General features: G+C 41.6%; 1 protein-coding gene across 1 annotated transcript in view; it reads left to right on the top strand.

Moving 5' to 3' along the window:
- Nucleotides 1–6,334: 6,334 nt before the first annotated feature.
- The window catches only part of LOC119375190 (mitochondrial proton/calcium exchanger protein), a 37,744-nt gene continuing 22,097 nt past the window's right edge, over nt 6,335–21,981 (top strand). The window contains exons 1-5 of the mRNA XM_037645379.2: nt 6,335–6,560; nt 12,636–13,218; nt 14,639–14,782; nt 15,354–15,494; nt 18,031–18,234. Of these exons, the coding sequence (XP_037501307.1) occupies nt 12,718–13,218; nt 14,639–14,782; nt 15,354–15,494; nt 18,031–18,234 (990 nt within the window). The 5' untranslated portion in view covers nt 6,335–6,560; nt 12,636–12,717. The remainder of the gene's footprint in view (nt 6,561–12,635; nt 13,219–14,638; nt 14,783–15,353; nt 15,495–18,030; nt 18,235–21,981) is intronic.

The following is a 21,981-nucleotide window of genomic DNA, read 5'->3' as shown; positions in this document are numbered from 1 at the left end:
CACATATGAGCATTGCCTGTGACATGCGATACGACGTTCTTATAAATGAGTGACCTTGCTCTTTTCGCTATCTTTGTGAACGAGGCTCCCGCACTGCAAGGTCCCAAACAGTCTTTTAAATGACGACCTTCTTGTTTCGTCAGTATGTCGTTCCCCGACTTGACGGGATTCCGTCCAAATCTTGATTTCAAGTGAAGGCTCGCTTCTTTGTGACCGGAGTGATGACCCACATCGGAAATAGCGATCGTGACCATGCATCTGTATGGGGCTAGCTGGCACTGCGTAAAACTGAAATGCATCGGGACTTTATGAAATGAAACCATTTATTAGTAAAAGAATAACCGTTCGAATTTTATTTTCTTTTGCATATTTTCCCGTTTGTGGTCATTGAGACCAAAACTACCGCGGCCTGAAATTCCTAAATTAAATTTGAAGGCTCTCTCCCGTTATCTAGCGAGCGCAAGCGAATTTTTACCTTGTATTCTGTCATCTTCCCAATTCCACGTCCTTTTTGTTTCTTTTAGGGGTGAAGCACCTTAGGGCCTCGGCTTGTCGGCGTGTCATGTCGTCGTCACAGTCCGTCATAAAAGGGTATGCGCCACAAAAATTGAGTAAATCCCGCTACTCGCCACCGGTCGACGAAAAGTGAAGAAGGCAACAGTTAGCCCAACAAACAGCCGACGACGTATCAGGATTTAATTGCATTAATTCAGAGAAATTTTTAAATTCCGTCTCAAAATTGGCTTCATATGCCAAGTTTTCTCCTGTAAAACATACTTCGTAGCATGCTCCGGTGTGTAACACGAAGACAACTTACGGCAAAATCGCTGCTAATGGGCAATGGGAGACAACAAAAAGAACAAGACGAAGAAGAAGAAGCACCTCAGGGTAAGCTGCATTCCGACGCAGTTTTCTGACAACTTTAGTGGAGCTGAAACACCCTTCCCTACATGCCTGATTTCAGGCTTGGCACCACTAGTGCCCCATCAAAGAAATATCTCTCAAAACAATGTGGCCATTTACCTCGGTCAGGCCCTTCTTCTTCTTCTGTCCCTCATTGCCGATTAGCAGCGATTTTGCTGTGGGAAACAACTGCGCACACTTCATGGTTCGCCCCTCCCCAGGTTTTACGTCAGTGGAGCTGAAACACCCCTGCCTACATGCTTCACCCCTCCCCAGTTTTTTTTATCTGTCTTCCTTCCTCGCTGCGCGACGCTTTTTCTGTTCCGTTTAATGGGAACAGCAACTGCCGAACCTTTGTTCTTCGGCACACTGATGCCCTGGGCTGTTGGTGACAGACTGTCTGGTAATGGCATAGTATATAAAACTGCTGAATGATTGAATTGCTAGCTATAGCCAGACACAACATTAATTAGAACTAACAGACAAGAGAGAGAGAGAAGGAATGTAGGAAAGGCAGGGAGGTTAACTAGACTATGCGTCCAGTTTGCTACCCTACCCATGGGGAGGGGGAATAAGGGAGTAAAAGAGAGAGAGAAGGATAGACACATTTCACATCACACACACACAGTGCCGAGTTTCACAGGCGGTCGCTCAATGAATTTGCTTTCAAGTACCGCAGGAGGGCTTGTGTGGCTTTCTGGGCTGATGTGCTGCGCGACCAGGCCCCTAAGATATTTCCTTCTATAAAAGGGCCGATCATCGAGTCTATTCAAGGCACACTGGAGAGTCCGGCGATCTTCATCAAATTGGGGACAGTGGCAGAAGAAATGTTCAATAGTCTCTACACAGTTGCAGCTTTCGTATATGGATGAATCTGCCATTCCAATGCGATGGCTGAATGAGTTGGTAAATGCTACACCGATCCACATCCGGCACAGCATTGTAGCGTCACGTCGAGAAATCTTGGATGGCAGTTGTAGCTGGAGTAACGATTCAAGGTTCTGTGGGCGACGATAGGTGTGAAGCGGAGAATTCCAGTGTGCAAGCGTGGCATTATGCGCGATGTGACGAAGTTCTCTAGCAGCGTCTACTCTTGACAAGGGTATAAACAGTGTGGACGCTCATGGTGGGCACATCTGGCAGCGTCGTCGGCTAGGTGGTTACCCCTGATGCCACAGTGGCCCGGCAGCCATTGTAAAACAATGTCGTGTCCTTGATCAGCGGAGCGATGACAAATTTCATTGATATCAGACACCAACTGGTCGTAGTTTCCACGTCGCAGACTTCGCACGCATTGAAGAGCTGCCTTAGAGTCGCAGAATATGGCCCATCTACTGGGTATTCTTGCATAACAAACTCCATAGCGGCTCGGAGAGCGGCGAGCCAAGGAAAGTACAGGGGATGTTATTTGTAGTAATTATGACGTAAATGTGAAGAAAGTAAATTGGAGGAAAAGATAACTTGCCGCCAGAAGGGACGCAACCTCCGACCTTCGAATAACATATCCGATGCTCTACCACTCAGCTACGGCGGCGCTGATCTTCCCGTCCATTTTATGGGTTATATATGTTTAAGCCTGGAGAGTTAGTCAACACCGCTAGTAGCCATGACGGCGAGTGTGGAACACTCTTTTTCTGCCTGCTGACATCACGAATCACGTGATCTTTTTTACGAGTTGGCAGCTGACCAATAATCTCTCGCATACTACCTGAAGGCATCCAGTCTACGAGAACGAGACCCTCGCTATGAATGAACGAAAGAAAGGGGATTTTAAGGGCTCGTTTTTTTTTTTTTTTTTTGCTAGACACAACATTAATAAGAACTTACAGACAAGAAAGGCTTTTTTGTCTGTTAGTTATAATTAATGTTGTGTCTAGCAAAGAAAAAGCGAGCCCTTAAAATCACCTTTCTTTAGCTATAACCAGGAAACTAGAACTTTTCCGTCTAGTTTCCTAGCTATAACTAGCACTTTACCTGGTACCTGATTAAGAATATATCTGGGTCCTAATTTGGGCCGATAGTGTAAATAAATGAACAAATTAATTAATTTACGGTTTCCTGAAGTGAAACTTTAATATTCATGTTCCGGGAAATCAACTTATTCTATAAAAACTGATAAGTTAGCTAAAAAAATCTTCGCTGAACACGCTAAGCAACGTGCAGGCTGGAGCTATAGCTGCCTACGATTGAACAGAAAGCGTGTTTCTACATTTAATTGTAGACTGAGAGCAACGGATTGGCGTGTCAGCGAAGTACGGCGAAGCAACCGATATTGAGTCCGTAATGCCGAAGCGGTAGTTTTTTGTCGTCAGTGGTTGGCCCATGCATCTATTCTTTTCAGATACTTAAATGTAACCCAAGTGCAAATTAATCTGCCACCTTATAAGATATTTGTAATGCCTGTATTTGAATATGCGGACGTAGTTTGCTTTTGCCTTATCGGAAGCTACCAACACTTATAAGCTTGAGGGAGTAAAATGGGAAGTAATTCGATTCGTGTACAAGTGTCATCACTACGATTCCCCCCTCTGACCTGCTAGAAAGTTCGAGAATTCTCACGTTCTTTTTACCCTTTAATCCCCTCCCCACTTGTAGGGTAGCAAACTGAACATAGTCTAGATAGCCTCCCTGTCTTTCCTATATTCTCTCTCTCTCTCTCCCCTCTTCCACACCATTGGTCCAGACAGAAACAACCGCGGCTCAAGCACCAACCGTTTGAGAATTAATCCCGACAAAGTATATTTCCTTTCCAGAGTGTCGTTCCACATTACAAAGCCATCTATGTGATATTAATGAATATGCCTGTCACTAGGACACCTCTAAAGTATTTTTTTTTTTCACAGACTATTAGAGAGAATGGAACCGGCTTCATCCGTAGATGACGAACACTTTGTCGTTGGAAGCATTTGCCGATTTATGGAAGAGACAACTAGTTCGTTCTAACACCCTTTTTTAATTGCACAATCACTGCTTTGCTGCTCGTTGCAACGCCCTCAACTATATCTAAAGCAAAGTGGGAATAGAAAGAGAGAAATATGGGGGAGGGTTGGCATTGCGTGCATGTATGCGAATGCACAGTGGGACTATATAAACTTAGTGCCACTAAGGCTGGTGCACTTCAAGAACGGCAAATCGTGAGGCGGCTGACATCGCAACGAGGATGAATGCACAAACACGTGCTGAGCGGCCGCACGTACAGGAGTCAAAACCTTCAATTACCTGTGATCAGAAACACTATTTAAAAGGTTACCCGCACGCGGCTTCACCGTTTGAAAAGATGTCCATGTATTTAATTAACAGCGCGTCTGCTCTAAGTCTGCTCGCGTGTGAAACCTTACAACCGATCTCGTACGCTCTTTGATGCAGGCATTCTGTCTATGGCTTGCTACCATCTAAATTTATGTTACGCCTTCGCAATCTATTTTCCCGCCTATTTACCACAAACGTATTCACAAATAATTAATGAAAGCCTTCCTTCGCTGTCGCTTTTTAAGGCCTCATTCTTCAACCTTCATTTGTATTATTCATACGCTTACTTACCAACCTTTTCTGCAGTGTAATTTCACCGTTAGAAAACATTGAGAAAGGCGACACATACTTTAAAAGGAAAGACAGCATAACTGCAAACGCTTAAATCTGCTTTGTACCACAGTCAATATGACGCTGCGGCACCAGAAAACTTTTAGCAACACTTTCTCAACATTTTATTCAACCTGGGTGTGAAAGATAAAGCACTATTTTTCTTTAATTTTAGCCACATCACACTGAGTCTGTTTGAGGGCTCTACTTCCAGTGATGCGCGTTAGAGTTACATATACAGTAACTCTAATGCGCGTCGCAGTGTAGTCGCGTATTATTTTCATATTTCGCGGGCTTTCTTTTAGGGGTTTATATCCGGGGATTTACGTGCCAAAACCACGATATGATTATGAGGCACGCCGTAGTGGAGGACCCCGGAAATTTCGACCATCTTGTGTTCTTTAACTTGCACTGACATCGCACAGTGCACGGGCCTTTAGCATGTGGCTTTCTTCTTCAGCCATTATATAGCACGTCGATTAGTAAGGTGTCCGTTAAATATGCCTACGTATGCCTCATTGACCGTTTGATAATTAGAAAACCTTCTTCTCGAAATACAATATTAATCCTGATTAACTAATAAATATAATTTATGAAAAAAATTATTGGTGGCTGCTCGAATCTATTAGGAAGAACATGCATGTACAAGGTTTTCTTCACCTAACGCACTTCCTCGATAGCTTGGACACTATGTATATTGCTGTCGGAAGCGTCTTGAAGAGAATGGCTATCAGATTCACTCACCATTAACCAGAAAGAGTGTTGGGGTCATTTTATTGAACAATTCCAGCCAGGCTGTTATTACGGTTGTCATACTGCCTGCCATGGGATATTGGCCAGAAATCGGAAGGGAAGGAGGGGGGCGAGAGTGTAATAAAGCTAAACGTAAGTGCAGAGAATAATTTCACTTGCAAATTTGCAAGTACTGATATATTCAAATTCAACGTGACATGTACACGAAAATGAACATATGGACAGAGTTGAAATCCAATAATGAATTATCATAATAGAGGTTTTGATTTTTTGTCGGTTTTGGAGCCGCAACAACGCATTGGTAATTAGTAACACACAGCAAAAACTTTTCCCTGCATTGCCTAAGTAAACATACAATTAAGTCATATTATATAGTTGCGCTTCCAGGGCGTTTTTTTTTATGAGTGGCTGCTTATGGGGAGCGAGAGAGAATAAATTGGTAAGAAGCCCTGTCCTCTATTTTTCGATATGACGAAGTACACGATAAATATCGAGCGTCTTGAAGAGAATGGCTATCAGATATCTGTCACTCACCATTAACCAGAAAGAGTGTTGTGGTAATTTTATAAAAATGTTTCAAAGCTTTTTTTTTTTTTACACAACGCAATACCATCGGCCATGAAATTAATCTTTTTTTTTTTTTAGTATTTATTTTGATCATTTTTGGTGAAATCAGTTGTGATCGGCGCTGATGACCCCGATGTCTGGCTCGGCATTTTTCGTTCGTTTACAGTGTTCCTTGCACAACTCTTTCCCTGTCCTAATTCCGTCAGTATCTGCGATTATTCATCTGCACCAAAGACCTTAATCCGCGCGCAGTGTAGGCTAAACACGCAGCTGCCGTGCGCCGCCCTCCTCGCTTCCCGACTTTCCTCCTCCCTCTTCGATTCCCGTTGACCTATTTCTGTGCTTGGCTTGACTGACATTTGACTCACATAAGTTTTAAAGAGCATATTTATTATTACTTGCCGTGTAATATAATTAAACCTTCTTAATTAGGCATACATTTATGACAGCTTTTAGTGATCGCTGATGGACGATAAGTTTGTTTAATTGAATACGAAACTGCGGAGCGGAGCTTGAATTCAAACTCGACATTACTTTCAGCAGATGGCTGGCGTGATGTCGTGTAGTGCTTTTTCACCTCACGCGTGTGGTTAGCAGTCATGTTAGGTTGTAGAATTTAGAATGGACACTGCGTTAATTTTACGGTGTGATTTGCGCTGGTGTCTATGTCATATTGGGGAGCGTAATTTAGCTGCAGGAACGTAATACAAAACAGCCGGCGATCAGGCCTAGACTGCCTCCATCGTCGTAAAAGAAAGGTACAGGTGACTTCTGATTCCTGAGCTGACTTTCTGTTTTGTGTTTTTTGGCCTCTTCTTAACCAATGTCGCGACGTTGTCCTTTCCTGGGAAAATACCCTGCTTGCTTGGATGATTGGCGTCGCGTGCGTTGTGTGCGTTGCTGGTTTTCCGTGTTGCCCTCGTGTGCGAATGAATGAGTTTCCTGCGAAGGGGACTTTCTGTTTCGTTCGTTTCACTGATTGCCTAGAAGCAGTACGGCGATTATTATGAAGCCATGCGCAGGTGTTCTTAGTCATTCTGTGTAACTTTCGCTAGGGTATCTTTCAATGTTGTGAGATATTTATGCAGTCGCCGGAATGTGTCAACTGATGAATGACCTTGCGAGAGTTGCGGTAGTTGCTAAGAACTAATTCTGGTTTGAGGTCAAATGAATGATAAAAAACTCCATGCTTTTTTTACCTCGGGACATTGAGCAATTTCTGGCGCACTCGTTACTGTAGAGTTTGAGCGTGATGCAAGCCAGTATTTGACAACTTTACACGGCGGCTGGTTCCTTCTGCACTGAACCAATGCCTCCTTTGACTGCACTTGTTTACTTCCTAGCGCTTACCTCCCTTGCGCTTCCCGTTATTTCGGTCGTGTGCTTCACTTTTAATTAATCAGCCATGTCGGGGTGACGCGAAGAATGATTATAAGATGTGAAATGCAAACGTATGCCCCTGCTTCCGAACGTCCGTGTAATCAGTGCGTGTATATGTTTTAGTGCGAATTGTGTGCAGTGATCTAAGTAGGTCGAGTGGCTCTTGTGCATAGGCGCAGCGAACAACACATAAATAAGCTAATTTAGAATGCTTCCGTGAAATGAAGTTATACGTGATGGCTAAGTTCATAATAGCTGGGCGATTACTGAAAGAAGTACAATAAAACTGCTTCGTGCTGCTTTACGACTTGCGCGTGGTTGTTGATGCCCGTGTTAAGTTATTGTTTTTGCGCGCATAAGGTAAACATTTTCAACGTGCCTCATCTGAACGCGGTGCATGTCATGTCGGTGCATCTGAACGCGGTGCATGGTAAATATTTTCTGTATGCCTGTTAATAAAATTCGCTGCTTAAAAAAAAAAAAAAGATACAATACAGTCGCAGCCGCATTTATGGGTTCCACTGTGTTCAAAATTGCTTGTCACTTTTGTGTATAAGGAACACAACTTAGCTCTATAAACAGTATATAAATCAGTTGAACAATGAGGAATGATACTGTTTGATGTAATTACTTCCTAAAACTAACAAATTCTTAGTGATGCGAAGGGACGGGCATGCTGTAAATCCTTTATAAACAGGTTGGAAGACATTTAATTGCAGCCATTAAAGTATGAGTCAGTTATTGATTTAGCAACATAAAACGATGTCACCTGCTCTGTCATCAATTAGGTGTATTGCCAGATATTGGAACTCAGAACAAACATGTTTTGCTTTTACTAAATGAGATGCTTCCCTAATGAAGGTCTTGCAAGTTGTGCTTGTAAAAAAAAAATTATACCTTGCTTTAGAAAAATTAAATGGTTTTAATTAATATAGTTTAAATAAGAATACAAGAGACAGGCTTGAAGCTAGATCAGCATTAACACTTTTCTATAACCACTGTTCCTTTGGCATGCATGAACATTTTAGTAGCAGAATATCAAGAAGTTTGTGATTTTATTTGCAACTCATACATTACATGTGTTATGTATTCACATAGCTTAGGCACCAAGGATGATTTTGAAAACTGTCAGTGATGCCAAATTGAGGGAAAGTAAAGAACACTTTCTTTCAAGGTACCATAGATTCCGTTTGCTTTGACATTCATACCCGACATTGTCTCACCGAGACAATGAAGCTTTTATAAAGTAAAGTGCAGAAATTTAATAGTGAACAGAACTCATGATCTTTTCTATAAAACTAAAGTCTTAATGATCATGCTCAAATATAAATACAAATTTCAAAGTAAGTATGGACTAAACAAGCAAGGTTTGGAAAGCAAGAAAAGGTGGCCAATAGCAAATGACGCCATTTAAACTTGTGTTGCTACTTCTTTATCAGCTAGCCGAATATTGCTACTGGCAGAGTATATACATTCTGCGCAAATTCATTCACGTATATATTAGATAAAGTGATGATGTAAAGTGTGTGCAACCACTCGTTTGCATCGTCACATGTGGGAAGAAGCAAGTCTTCAGTGACCTTTGTGTCACGAGCATAACTGCCTCGGTGGAGAACACTTTGGTCTGAAAAGCATTGAGCGTTTGTAAAGCTTTGATCTTTGTATTAAAGGAGCACTAATGTGAAAATCTCTCACTCTTGTTGTTGGGTTGCTGTCAATTGTGGTTATGGTATACAGCTTGAATCTCAAGGATACAGCAGTGAATTTATTATGCTGCTTATGGCAGCCATTTTAACATTTGGCACCAATTTACTACACAAAAATTAAACATGTCAGTCGCATGTTATTATAGGTCACGTACATGTGCTTGTCGGCCCAGTGCACTGCTTGAAGGCCATACATAAACGTGATGCCAAATGTTGCGAGGATCTACTACTAAATCAGTCCTCCCACCTTCCTTGATTTTGTACTGCTACGCATTCAACATGGGGATCCTCTGCTTTCACTTCTCTGTGAATGCAGTGGGTCTATACCACCTTCTCTTTAGTTTTATTCTAGTGTGAGCACGCTTTAATGGTGTGTGTGTGGTATCGTATTACTGTGATGCAACCTCTAAAGCCACACTGCACTCGGCCTGTGTTTAAATGGCTGCTTTAAATATGATTATTTGTTGGGCACTTGAGCAGTTGAAGCTTCGTTATGTAATTACTAGGTCGACAGCTATGTAGTAACGAAAAAAAGAAAATTTATGTCAGTACTCATTTAAAGTATAAAAATCTTCATGGCTGCTATTGTTGGTCTGAAACCAACATGCCAGTGATGCCAAAAGAAACTACATTTGTCATTATTGCTGTATTTTTTTTTTGCCATCCTGGTGACAGCTAATCTCTCTGAACACTAAGCCTACCTGAAAACTCTCATCTCCCCACTATTGGAATTTTGGCATCATCTGAGCTCAATTAAGACACATAACTGAAGTTATGGATACAATGAGTAAACAGTGTGCTAAGCTCCCATTGCAATGGCAATGTGATGTCACATTGACATCACGTTGACATCACGTCACAGTTTTATAATAAAGTTTTCTCACTCTCTCCTTTTCACTTTTTCTGGCTCAGCAAGCTGTGTAATGTGTAATTGAGGTGAGAATGCCATTGTTGGTATTGTCAAAGTAATTTAGTTATGCAGGCGTAGTCATTTCCCCCTTGAGCGCCCCTTTAAGGAAAACTGCAGTACAACACAGATGTGAAATGCTACAAAGCTCCATCAACTAGTCCAGCCACAACCTTTATTGAGCCATTACAATGTTGTTAAAATGTACATTTGTTCAGTGTCATGTTAATGGTATTGTGTATAGGAACACTTGGCAAGCCAGTGATATTGCTCACCTGAGCAACATGAGCACCCATTCTATGTGGTATGGCCAGACACAAGCACATAGGGTGGTGTTGCTTTTATCAGTGTGGGTGTGAAATGTTTAAAATTTCTTGGTAATCTTTCTTTTTTCCCAAGAACTTATATTTGGCCTCCAGTGTTCCCTAGGACATCTCCTGACGAATCAGTGAATTTGTGCGGGACCATCGAATTTATTTTGGTCCTGTTATGTCTACTCAAGTTAAATGCATAGGTTGACTGTTTGTGTGCCTCTGTAGTGATATGTGGAGAAGCTTGAAGGTAGAAACTGTAAAAAAAATGGGATGTTGTTGTGTTAAAGGGGCCCTGCAACACGTTTTGAACGTGGTCAGGAAATGCTGCCATCGGTAGTCGAGGCTCCAGGGAATATGTGAGCCAAATATTATAGCACTGCCTGTGGCAGAAATTTATGATTATGTTTCAAAGACAGCTAATGAGATCATTGATGATTACTTGCAGGGCCCCTTTAATATTAAGTATTGAACCACAAGAAGGCATCACTCTTACTGGCTAGTATGCTCAACTTTTTGCTTTCTGCTCTTTTGATCAGTTGAAAGCTTTAACAAGGAATTTAAGCTGTTTTTTTTTAACTACTTTTCAACTTCCTAGTCTTTAATGATAGTATAGATAGATGTCTGGTATTTTGACATTATGCTCTATATGCAAGTGCTTTATTTGCTCGCTATTTTTGTATGTAGGCACACACAAGTAAGTAGAATGCTGTACAGGTGGCCCTTTTTAATCTCTTACTCTATATACTTCAACCAGTCAAGGCAGCCACATGTATGCATTTTTGATACCACATGACTTTTACTAGTTTTTGGTGATGTGACCAGTTTGCTTACCTTTCTTTCTGTGTAAGCCAGAGCAACCACATCCTGGCCATTTGCTTTCATTCTTAGTCTCCCGTTGTGTGTATGATTTATCTTCAGTTTGACATATTAGTCTACAAACCATCTTTATTTGTGGCTGTTGGTTCTCGTAGAAGTAACACTTCTCCCAACATTTATCAGTTTTTGTATGCTTCGGCCATATTGCATTCCTTTCAAAGTATTGGACTTCTTTGAAAGATGATACAGAACAAAATGTGGCACTACATAGCACTGTAATTTCTTTTAATAAACAGAGCAACGTCCTCCTGTAATTTTTGTCGACATTCATTGTAGCAGCCATAAGAAACAGTGTAATAACACAACAATAATAGACGTGTACTACTTGGCGTGTTATTTCATATGTAGTTTTCATATGTAGCTCCTTCTGTTCTTAGCTACCCTTAAAGGAGTTCATATTTCTGTCTCATTATGTTAATGCTTTATAATGCACCAGTGGTTATTATTTGGTCTTGAGCAATCTCCAAGCACAAAATCACAGCATTGGTGCTAGTTCTCATTCTTGTACTGTTCATCTATATTGAAGCAGTGTAAATATGTCATATCACAGTTTACTTTTAAGGAAATGACACGCAAGTGCAGTGTTCTGCATAGCCTCACCAACCTCCCCATCCTGTTCTGTTGCTTCACTAGTTACTAGCAACCCTGTGACAAGCTTGTATGAGGAGGGAAGAGGTTATACAAAATTTTTCCTTTCATACATTAATCATGACATTGTGTTGATAATGAAAAAAATTATTTTAAAAGCTACCACTACACAATTTTACATTTCACCGTTGAGCCAAGAGGGGCCATGTTCGAAAACATCATGGATATTTCTTATGCTCTTGTAGCCTTGTGTAAAACTTTAAATCCGTGTAATTAATACCAATAGCAGTTTCCAGAGTAACCTTTGTTATCTTACTTCACATGAAATTGCCTTGGTAAAACAATATTAAAAATAAGAATTTGTATATCTAAAGATTAGGAACACGTTTCTGCCTGTGGAAGTTTATTTCCATGGCCAAGAGCAGACCAAAGCACGAAGGAGCCTTTGCTACCAATGTTGGACTTGTAGTACAAGTGGTACAAGTTCATTCTTAATAATGTTTTGCGATGCCCTGCCACGGTGGTCTAGGGGTTATGGCGCTCGACTGCTGACCCGAAGGTCGCGGGATCGAATACCAGCCGCCGCGGCTGCATTTTCAATGGAGGCGAAAATGTTTGAGGCCCGTGTACTTAGATTTAGGTGCATGTTAAAGAACCCCAGGTGGTCGAAATTTCCGAAGCCCTCCACTATGCCGTCTCTCATAATCATATCGTGGTTTTGGGACGTTAAACCCCAGATATTATTATTATTAATAATGTTTTGCGAGTTGTCTAGGCAATTCATTACTGCCAGTATTGATATAATGTGTGTGTGGCAAACACTGCTAACAAGCGACAGCAGAAAAACCAGCTATAGATCTTTCTGTTTGAGTGGTTGTTACAGAGGCTGATAACGTTTACTAAGGCAGATAATGAATTACGCATGCTAACTTAACAATCTCCAGAAAGTTCGTTATTGAATCATACCGAGTTGGTGATTCCAGAAGCAAAAAAAAGTTTTTCCCTCGACTGGTTTGACATGACAATTTGACAGTAAGCATTTTCTTATCCACTCTTGCACAGGTCCAGCCGCAGTGCATGGTGTCTGTGAATCGTTGCTACGCTAAATAGGGCTGCCAGTCCTACTCCTCTGCGTCACACTGCCATGCACCGGAGGCCAATATCTAGCAGTGTCCACCTCTGGCAGCTGACCATGCTGCGATCAGGAAGGTGTGTTCTAGCTGGTTTCCATCGCCCCTGGCACCCACACAGACATTTGATGTCCGCGTGGCATGGATGCACACCACCTTTGCACCGCCGCCGGGTGCCAACTGCAGCTGCACCCCCACACAATATGTTGTCCCTGGTGTTGTGCCGGCCACTGTCTGTGCCATCCCAGCGGCTCTTCGAGAAGGAGTCCTCGAAGGTAGAAGGCACAGTCAAGGCACTCAAAGAAGCCGAGCCATCCACTGTAGCCACCAAGCCGGATACGTCTACTGTAGCTGTGCCTGCGCCACCAAAGCGGCCGCTTGTGAAGAGGATCTGGGATGAGTTGGTGCACTACTACCACGGCTTTCGGCTCTTGTTCATTGACATTCGAGTCTCAAGCCGATTGGTCTATAGGGTTCTCAATGGTGACGAACTTTCTCGCCGAGAGCATAAGCAGGTGCATTATTTTGTCCTTGTTACTTGTAAGTTTAGATTTTGCACCTAGTGTTGTTTTTCTGTGTGCAATTTCATGAGCGATGATGCAAAAACTGTTTGTCATTGTCTGTTCTGCATTGAAGGTGAAGTGCCAAGTTTAAAAAAAGAAAATGAAGACCAGAAGCATCCGGCTATGCTTTAAAATAACGCTGCTTACAAACCTGGAGCTCTTAACCATTGCGGATGTCAGTGCAGCTTTTATAGAATAAGCTGTTCCTAAGCACACTTACTTTTGTTGCTGCCTCAAATTGACTAGGGGGCATTAATCCACATAATATTATGCGTCAGTGGTACCATTCTAATTTGATTCTAAGTGGCATTAAATTGAACAGCTGCTTCAGCATCATTATGATAAGCTTCAATGGAAGCTAAATCTTATTCAAGCTTTACATTATGTAGCAGGGGCACTACTTTATGGTCTCTCTCCACTTTTTGTGCTTATTATGTCAGTTTGTTACATTTTTCACTACTGCACTTTTCCTGCTGCACTGTTATAATGATGACATGGAGTGCATCCTGCAAAAAGTGGGATGTGCTTGAAGCAAATTCATGTACTTCTACTGAGCACAGTTTTTAACAAAGTGTATTTACTGAGCACGTTTCCCACGTCATTTCACCACATTGAGCTATTAGAGATTTGCTAACATGTAAAAAAAAGAGAAAAAGTGGGCAGCGTACACCATCTCAACACAAAGTTACGAAGTTTTTCCTGCAAGAAAAATGACACCCAGTAACAGCTTGAAGAGCTTTTGGAGAGATGGTGCCATCAGTCCACAATGTCTCAAAAAGCATATGTAAAGGTAAAAAGAAAGAGCCGTAAGTAGGTGCTCTCATTAGCACCACAAGACCTCTTAAGTCTAGTGACATCAGAAACCTCTAAAAAGTATGCAAGCACCTGTGTGCGTGCGCATAGATAACTGCACTTCAGTACTGAATAGTGATATTTTAACATATCAGCCATACTACCATCGTGTGAGAGTTACCTTTGTTTCATTATTTAATATCCATTAAATCAGCTGTGTTCATTGAGCTGCATTTTATCACACTAAATCATATAACGAAAGAATATAAAACCATTTTAGTCTTTGTCCATCCTCGTCACCCAAATAAATGCCTTTGAGTCTCTTTTCAGGCTGATAACATTTACTGTCTACACTATTGTTCTGTCAAATTTTAAAATATTAGTTTTCTGATATGAAAAATATTAGCTTTCTTGATAGTACAGCATCCGAACCATTGATCCACTGTGAAGCATGGAGACTTTGCTCATATGCATTAGTGTTGCTTTGAAGCCTTAACGCCTGCTTGGCATAAGCGGCAGCTTTAATTTTAGCAGAGTCATGTTTGCTTCTGACACACATGCCCTTTTTTCTGTCTTGCAGCTTGTCCGAACAGTTTCAGATTTATTTCGACTTCTTCCATTTTCTGTGTTCATTATTGTACCATTCATGGAGTTCCTGCTGCCGGTTGCCCTGAAGTTGTTTCCAAACATGCTACCATCTACATTTCAAACAACGTCTGAGAAGGTACCGTTCTTTTTACCAAGCAATCTAATTTTTTTATCAGTATGGCAAAAACCTCACACACTCTTCAGGCTAATAGTTTTATAAACAGTAGAATGGCTACGATGTTAAATTTGCTTCCTGCATCAGTGGTGCAGCTGCAAAATATGTTAATGCATTGTATGGGTGTTCCTCACAGAAGTAGAGATTTTTCACTTTTAGGACATCTACATGGGCTGCATTAAACATTTGCATGGCTCCAATTGATCCTTATACATTTGTAGTCGTCTTACTACAATGGTCCTGTAGGAGGTTGATACACAAGTACAGTAGACTTTCGTTAAATGGAACCTGAAGGGGCCAGGAAAATGTGTTCTCTTTAATAGGAGTTCCATTTGCTGAGAGAGGAGCAGGGGTGCAAAATCCAATTATGAAACCGATCATATTAGGGGCAGTTCTTCCATTTAAGCTGCAGTTTTGTTTAAGATATTTCCATTTACTGAGCGTCTACTGTACTGTATCCTCTTGTTTGGGAGGGGAAATCATCTGTTGGCATTGAATGCAACTGTTGCATAGGTTTCTTTTATTTCCTTAGGACGCAAAAGTGAAGAAGGAACTTAAGGTCAAACTTGAAATGGCCAAGTTTTTACAACACACCTTGGATGAAATGGCAGTGAAAAAACGGGGTGAAACCCATTCCCACAATGCGAAGGAATTCGCCGAGTTCTGTGAAAAGGTTTGCAATTTTGCCATTTTTTGTTTTTCTTGCCTTTCTGCAATACAGCAGCACTAAACAGCCATGATCTGAAAGTGTGGTGCCTCAAAGATGTTTCACCAGTCCAGTTTTCAATACCTGCTGTGGTATGCTGTGTCTCTTACCAGTATTGGTTGTGGTGGTTGTTAGCGAACCCTTTACTGCAATTAAAAAGTATTGTTTATAAGCACAGTAAGCTAATAAGCCACCAAGAGGACCCAGGCATGTGCCAGGTGTGTGCAAGACGTCAAACGCGGTCACAGGATAACCTGTAGGAGTGGCCCCTTAGCAGGCCGCCTAAAATTGTTTGAGGACGTTTACTGCAAGTACTGAGCATGAAAAGCTTTGGTTTAATGTGCATACATTTATCTAAACGAAATCGGCTGTGTTTTCTGATCCAAAAGGTATATTGCAAGTAGTACCATGCACTGTAACACTACAGACAATTTGTTTTCTCAAATCATGGTAAGATCATGGCAAACAAGTTTCGTGGCGGTCTGTGCACTGCTGTCAATGGTATGAAAGTATCTGCATCAGCTGGCCCATAGAGAAAACTATGGCTCAGCTTGCTGATAGTGATTAGTTGTGACACAGGCCTTTGTAATGGGGGGGCAGTTTTATTGCTCCGACACATTACACAGTTCATGGGGCATGACACCTAGTGCAAAACCGTGCAGCCACAACTTTTGCACTTGCGTAGTTGCACACGTGACCTGTCAGGCATTAGAAGGCTTCTGCTACTTATGATGAATGTTGCATAGCCATTTGTAATGGGTAGGCTCCTTTAAAGTGCCTACCCATTATGCAATTCGCATATGTGACAGCTGGTGCAATAGTTTGCACACAGGTGCAACTACGTAGCGGCACACATGATTTCCCGCATGATAGGACACCCCTGTAGTGCCTTTGTTGAAGCAAGTGGCACGCAGTGGTGCGGCTCAGTGGTACGACAGTTGACTCCCGTATGCAATGCCCGGGTTTGTTCCTGGCACAAATGCAATATCTTTTTCTCATTGTGCGCAATAGTTGCAGCAGACACCTGTAGCAGCTGGGGCAGATGACATCGCTACCAAAATTGGCTACTTTGAGCTTTCGCCATAAAAAACTCGCTATGAATAGCATTTGAATTAATTAAAGGGGGCTTTGTAACAGCTATGAAATATTCTCAGATAATGCAAAAAGGAAAACTTATGACAGTACTCTATTTCGTTTATTGCTTCTGAAAATTTAAATCTATATTTTATCATGATTTCAAGCGTTGCACAATTAGTATTTAAGCACAGGCCACCTTGTTGGCCTAGTGTGTTACGGTGCTAGGCTTCTGACCGGAAAGACACAGATTCGATCGTGACCACAGCAATCACATTTTGATGGATGCGAAATGCTAGAGGCCCGTGGCTGTGTGATGTCAGTGCACATTAAAAAAACCCGTGTGATCAAAATTATCCAGAGCCCTCTACCATGGCGCCCCCCATAGCCTGAGTTGCTCAATTGTTAAACCCTGTATAAGCCAAAAACTAAAACTTATTTAAGCACACATTAAAAAAACAATGCATGTTTAAACAAATCCATTTTTAGTGCACCCCTCCTGCGTGTTAATCAACATCTAGTATTATTGACTCGTGGCTCATAGCAATAGTGACAATATATAGCCATCTCTTGTTTTTCTGCATTTTATAAATATATATCAGCTTGTAATCTTGGTAGAATGGTGTGGAATGACTTATATGGCATACTCGCAATGTGCATCCAAGATTTAGGTTCATTTTAATGTGTCGTTAAATGTCGAATGGAGTAGATACACATTAGTGGCAACAAGATAACATTTTTGGGTACATAAGAAGTCTGCAGAAGAGGAAATTACAGTATGTGAATTGAGAAAGATTATATTATTGGTTGAAGAGGAACATCATGATGCCATCTGTTGAAATGACAAATGGCATTTTCCTCTGGGTAGGAAGCTGGGAGAAATGGCACAGTGAAAGAACCAGCGAAGAGTTTTTAAGGAGGATATTTTCTTGTTTGTTCAAATAATTATGCTGTTAAATAGGAGCCACACTGGATCCCTCTCTTGCGTCCCATCTCAGGTCCCATTGGCACATGACATGCTAGTTGCTGCCTGTGATGAGCCAGGCCACAAATAGTTTCAGTTACATATCTGAGTGAGATGTACAAGTAAATTCTGAAGCTATTTTCTTAAAAACAATTGGTGCATTAGAAACGGTTAAATACAGTGAACCTGAAGAAACACTTCAAGTCAGCTGTTTTAAAAAATATTGGCTTCTTCATACACCTGGAAAATTATTTTTTTCTGACTATCTTGAAACGTGTGAAAACATTACTTGAAAATATGTAGTTGAAGTCAGTACTTTACATAGTGCAGCTGCTATGGTTCTCACATTTTTGTCCTCTGAAGTTGATTAAGCTATATAATCATATTGTGTCTTGTGTGAAAGCTCCCATTCCATGTTAGAGACATGCCTCAACAATGGAAAAGCATTTTTTTTTTCTTTTTTAGATAAGAGAATCTGGAGAGGATGCCACAAATGAAGAGATTTTGAAGTTTTCAAAGCTATTTGAAGATGAAATTACTCTGGACAGTCTGACACGACCTCAGCTCACTGCACTTTGTCGGCTTCTGGAGCTACAGCCCATTGGCACAAACAACTTCCTCCGGTTTCAGCTGCGCATGAAGCTGCGAAGCCTGAAAGCTGATGACCAGGTGAGCTAGTGGACCACTTTAACAAGCTAGGGATCTAAAATGCAAAGATTGAGTGGTCTCTGCATGTATGACACTATTCATTACAAACCTGCCTGAAATATTAGCAATCTTTATGTTTTTAGTAAAAGTAATACTCACACATATTTTCTAAATGTCAAAGTAGCTTTGGTAGTTATTTGCCCAGGTTGTGAGAATTCTTCAAGGCAGTTTACTAATTTGCTTCAAATGTCTGTAAGGCATAGCAAACAATAACACTTGTAGCATCTTTGCTATCTTTTTTTTTTTTACTTTTGCTTTCATGATCTGTTTATGCCTAGTTTTATACCTGGGCCTGTCAGGCATTGGCTATGCAAATTAAATTGAGCGCCATTTCAAGCGAGTTTACTTATCCACTGGTGTTACTATGTGCAGGCTGTCACACGAGAATATTTAGTGTCATTCGCTGCATAATGCAATCTCAAGCGAGTGTGTTTGGGGCGTTCATCTTGCTAGTTTCGGTAGCAATGGCTAAAAAAATAAATATTGAAAGTATTGTTGGTAGTATATTTAAACCATTTTTATTGTTATTGGGATAGTCATATAATATAAGACACTTGACTACAGAAATAATGTGTTATTTTTGCTCTCAGGCTATTTGTGGCCATGGTTTCCAGTGGCATACCGCTGTCCATGCCGCCTGATGGTCTCATTGTTTACAACTGAGCAAACACTGTCATTCATAGTGTGGTGCTTTATGATCGATGATGTTAATGCAGTGGGAATGGTTTAGTTCTTTTAAGCTTATTCTAAATACATTTTATAACTATAGCACACTACTCTATAGCAGACATGCAATAATTGGTCCATTAGTGACTTCATATAATCAGAGTCCTTCAATGCTTTTCTGGTCACGAAACTCCGCCCGCAGTTTCATACAGGGACAGAAACGGCCGCTAGGGTCGCCATGATCAACGCAGGGGCATCCGTGCGTGGACGCCGCGCTCCGCTGAATACTGTGCCTGTTCTAGGCAATGGTTTATCTTGCACCAAACTGCAATTAATTGAACTGCCGCTCCTACTTTTCACCTGACATGCAATGTGATTGTAGCATACGCGGGTGAAAAACTTACTTCGGCATATTTTTTTAAAGATATCAAACCTGCAATGGAACTAGTCGTGCTGACGCAGCAATATTAGCTGTACATGTTGTTCCAGCGTGGTTCTTTACCTCAGACAGGCGAGCACAAGGCTATTCAGGCACAGGGTATTTACTTAGACTTGTGACATTGCACAAGACTTGACCCATGAACTCGCAAAATGAAGTCTCACGGCGAGAGTTGAGCCAGTGCCGATCGCGCCATTTACATTCTACACCGCGGGAGTTTGAATCGGCCGCATTACGAAAAAGAAAAGCCGTACATTCCTGTGTTTACGGTTTATCAAAGCTAACTTCACTCCGCTGCAGCCAACCTCACAGAGCTTTGGCAACAATTGAAATTGGGAATGACGAAGCTTTCACAAGCTAATGTCCGTCTCCTGCGTGAATACATGTTGATCCCTTGGTCTAACCTAGCCTTAACTCCGAGTTTGTAACCACGTTCTGTTCATTTCAAACGTGTAACGTTGACAACTTCATGTTACATGGACATTGCACGAGCGAAAGTGTGTCGCACTTTACATTGTGCAGCGTCGCAAGAGCACTCAGGTATCTCCAATCTGCGCGCTGGTGGCACCTTCACAAATCACAACGTGGGTTACTATTGACTGCTTAAATGGACTACGTTTGCATCGCGTGATGCGACGTTTTTTTAATGAAGACTGCACAGGGGAGACTTGATTAAATGAAATGAAAGCGTGTTTCACTAATGTAGACAAAATAAGCACATGTGTTCGCAAGCAGAGCTCTGTTGCACTTTCGATTTATTCAGAACGCTAACATGGAACAAAATACCCAAAAATGTGTCGAGCTGAGAAAACACTAGCGCCCATTGCGTCCATACTTCTTTATAACTGCTTATTTCAATGCATATGTTTGAGAACATCACACTGTCGAGACACTAATTTACAGTAAACAAAACAAGGATGCCACGATTGAAAGAGAGAGAGAGAAAAGCTTTTATTGGAAAATTACCTTAGAAAGCAGAAAGCAATGTGCGACATTTTACTAGCGCAGGAAAACTGTCTGCAAGGCCAGTACATGAAGGGAGCAAGCTAGTGCAAAAAACAAAGCAAACTCTGCAATACAAAATAAAAAAAATTAACTTAGTTGAAATTTAGTCAATGAAAATAGAAATAAAAACACTTTCTTAGCAACAGCCACAAGAAAACAATGCAAAGCACTTAATAAGCTGGAAAGAACCTAAAAGAAACTAGCAAGCTAGCAGCTAGCAAGCAAGAAGGAAACAGCACCGACCCGCAACTTTGCCTTCTCGCGTTCTTCATTCACCATAAAGTCGTCAGTCTGAATAACGTCGGTGGCGTCAAAATGTCTCTCGCACAGTCTAACGTGTTCAAAATCGAAGGTAAATCCACCAGCTTCCTGTCATGGTATTGCACGTTTCCATTCGTCCCTTTCATCGCCATCCCTCGGCAAACTAAACAACGACACCTTTCCGCTCATACCTCTGTAACTGGAGCGACAACCTGGTATACAGCAAGTCTTGGGCATCCTCGCTCACATACACCATCCGTGTCCTCACACAATTCTCACAGCTGTCAGTTACACAAATTTAGAAAAACGAGGAAAACTGAACGTCGATGCTGCCGGATTCCTCGGGCCCCCAGCTCTCTGTAGGTAGCGAAGCTCTCCTCAATGCCCCCCATGTGCTCCTAGCGCCACCGCGCACCAGCTGCAGCGACATAACAAGCTCTCTCCGTAGTGTTACAGAGGAGTTTCGTGACCAGAAAAGCATTGAAGGACTCTGATATAATTAATCGGTTGTTCTTGTATTTGTCGCTCAGCCATTGTGACCTGCACGATTAGCAATCAGGTCTACTTTGTTGTGTCCACGCTAGCGTTGGTGTGGGTAGGAGCGCACTTTACCACAACTTTTCTGCCAAACTTGTGGTAAGTGGACCTGCACCCACTTCACGAATGGTTCTCTTTATTTATTTACATAATTAGTTAAACCTGGATATAACAAAATTGGGAAATTCCCGAAAAAATTCGTTACAAACAGGTTTTAGTTATATCCAGTTTCAGCACGAAAAGTCGGAAAACAAACGCACAAATTAAACAATAGGAGAACTGAATGCAGAGCTCACCCAGAACATTTATTTAGCAGCAAAAAACTGCGTTATTTTGCTCTATTGCTTGTTCGTGAGAGATGGCAATACTGAACGTTCGTAGGACGTCAAAACAACGCTGCTCCGTCATTGTCTAGCTGTGGCCTTCGACATTGGCTCCGGCAATGCGCCGTCGTGTTGCCGTGCTGGGACCACGGCGCTGGGAAATCCAACAGATACAAGGCGCGAAATTTGCAGGTCAAAGCTCGCCTTCATAGTGTGCAAACAAGATTTTTTAATCGCCAAATCCAAGCACGTGGAAGCTATCGCTCTTTTTACTGTTTTGGAATGGGCTGAGTCAAAGGGTAATAATTCTTTTCGCACACGTGGTCTGTAAATTCAGCAGACGTGGTTGTCAAGAATGTTTAAAAAGATATCTAAAAATTGAAGCCCGTTATCATATTAGGGGTGTAGTCATATTCTGCATCGGGTTTAGTCATATTCTGCACCGAATGTCCCATGCATCAACGTCCGATTTGGTGT

This window comes from Rhipicephalus sanguineus, chromosome 1, assembly GCF_013339695.2.
Source record: "Rhipicephalus sanguineus isolate Rsan-2018 chromosome 1, BIME_Rsan_1.4, whole genome shotgun sequence".
Taxonomy (NCBI): Eukaryota; Metazoa; Arthropoda; class Arachnida; order Ixodida; family Ixodidae; genus Rhipicephalus; species Rhipicephalus sanguineus.
The sequence above is the reverse complement of the archived record's forward strand: the minus strand, read 5'-3'. Positions and strand labels throughout refer to the sequence as shown.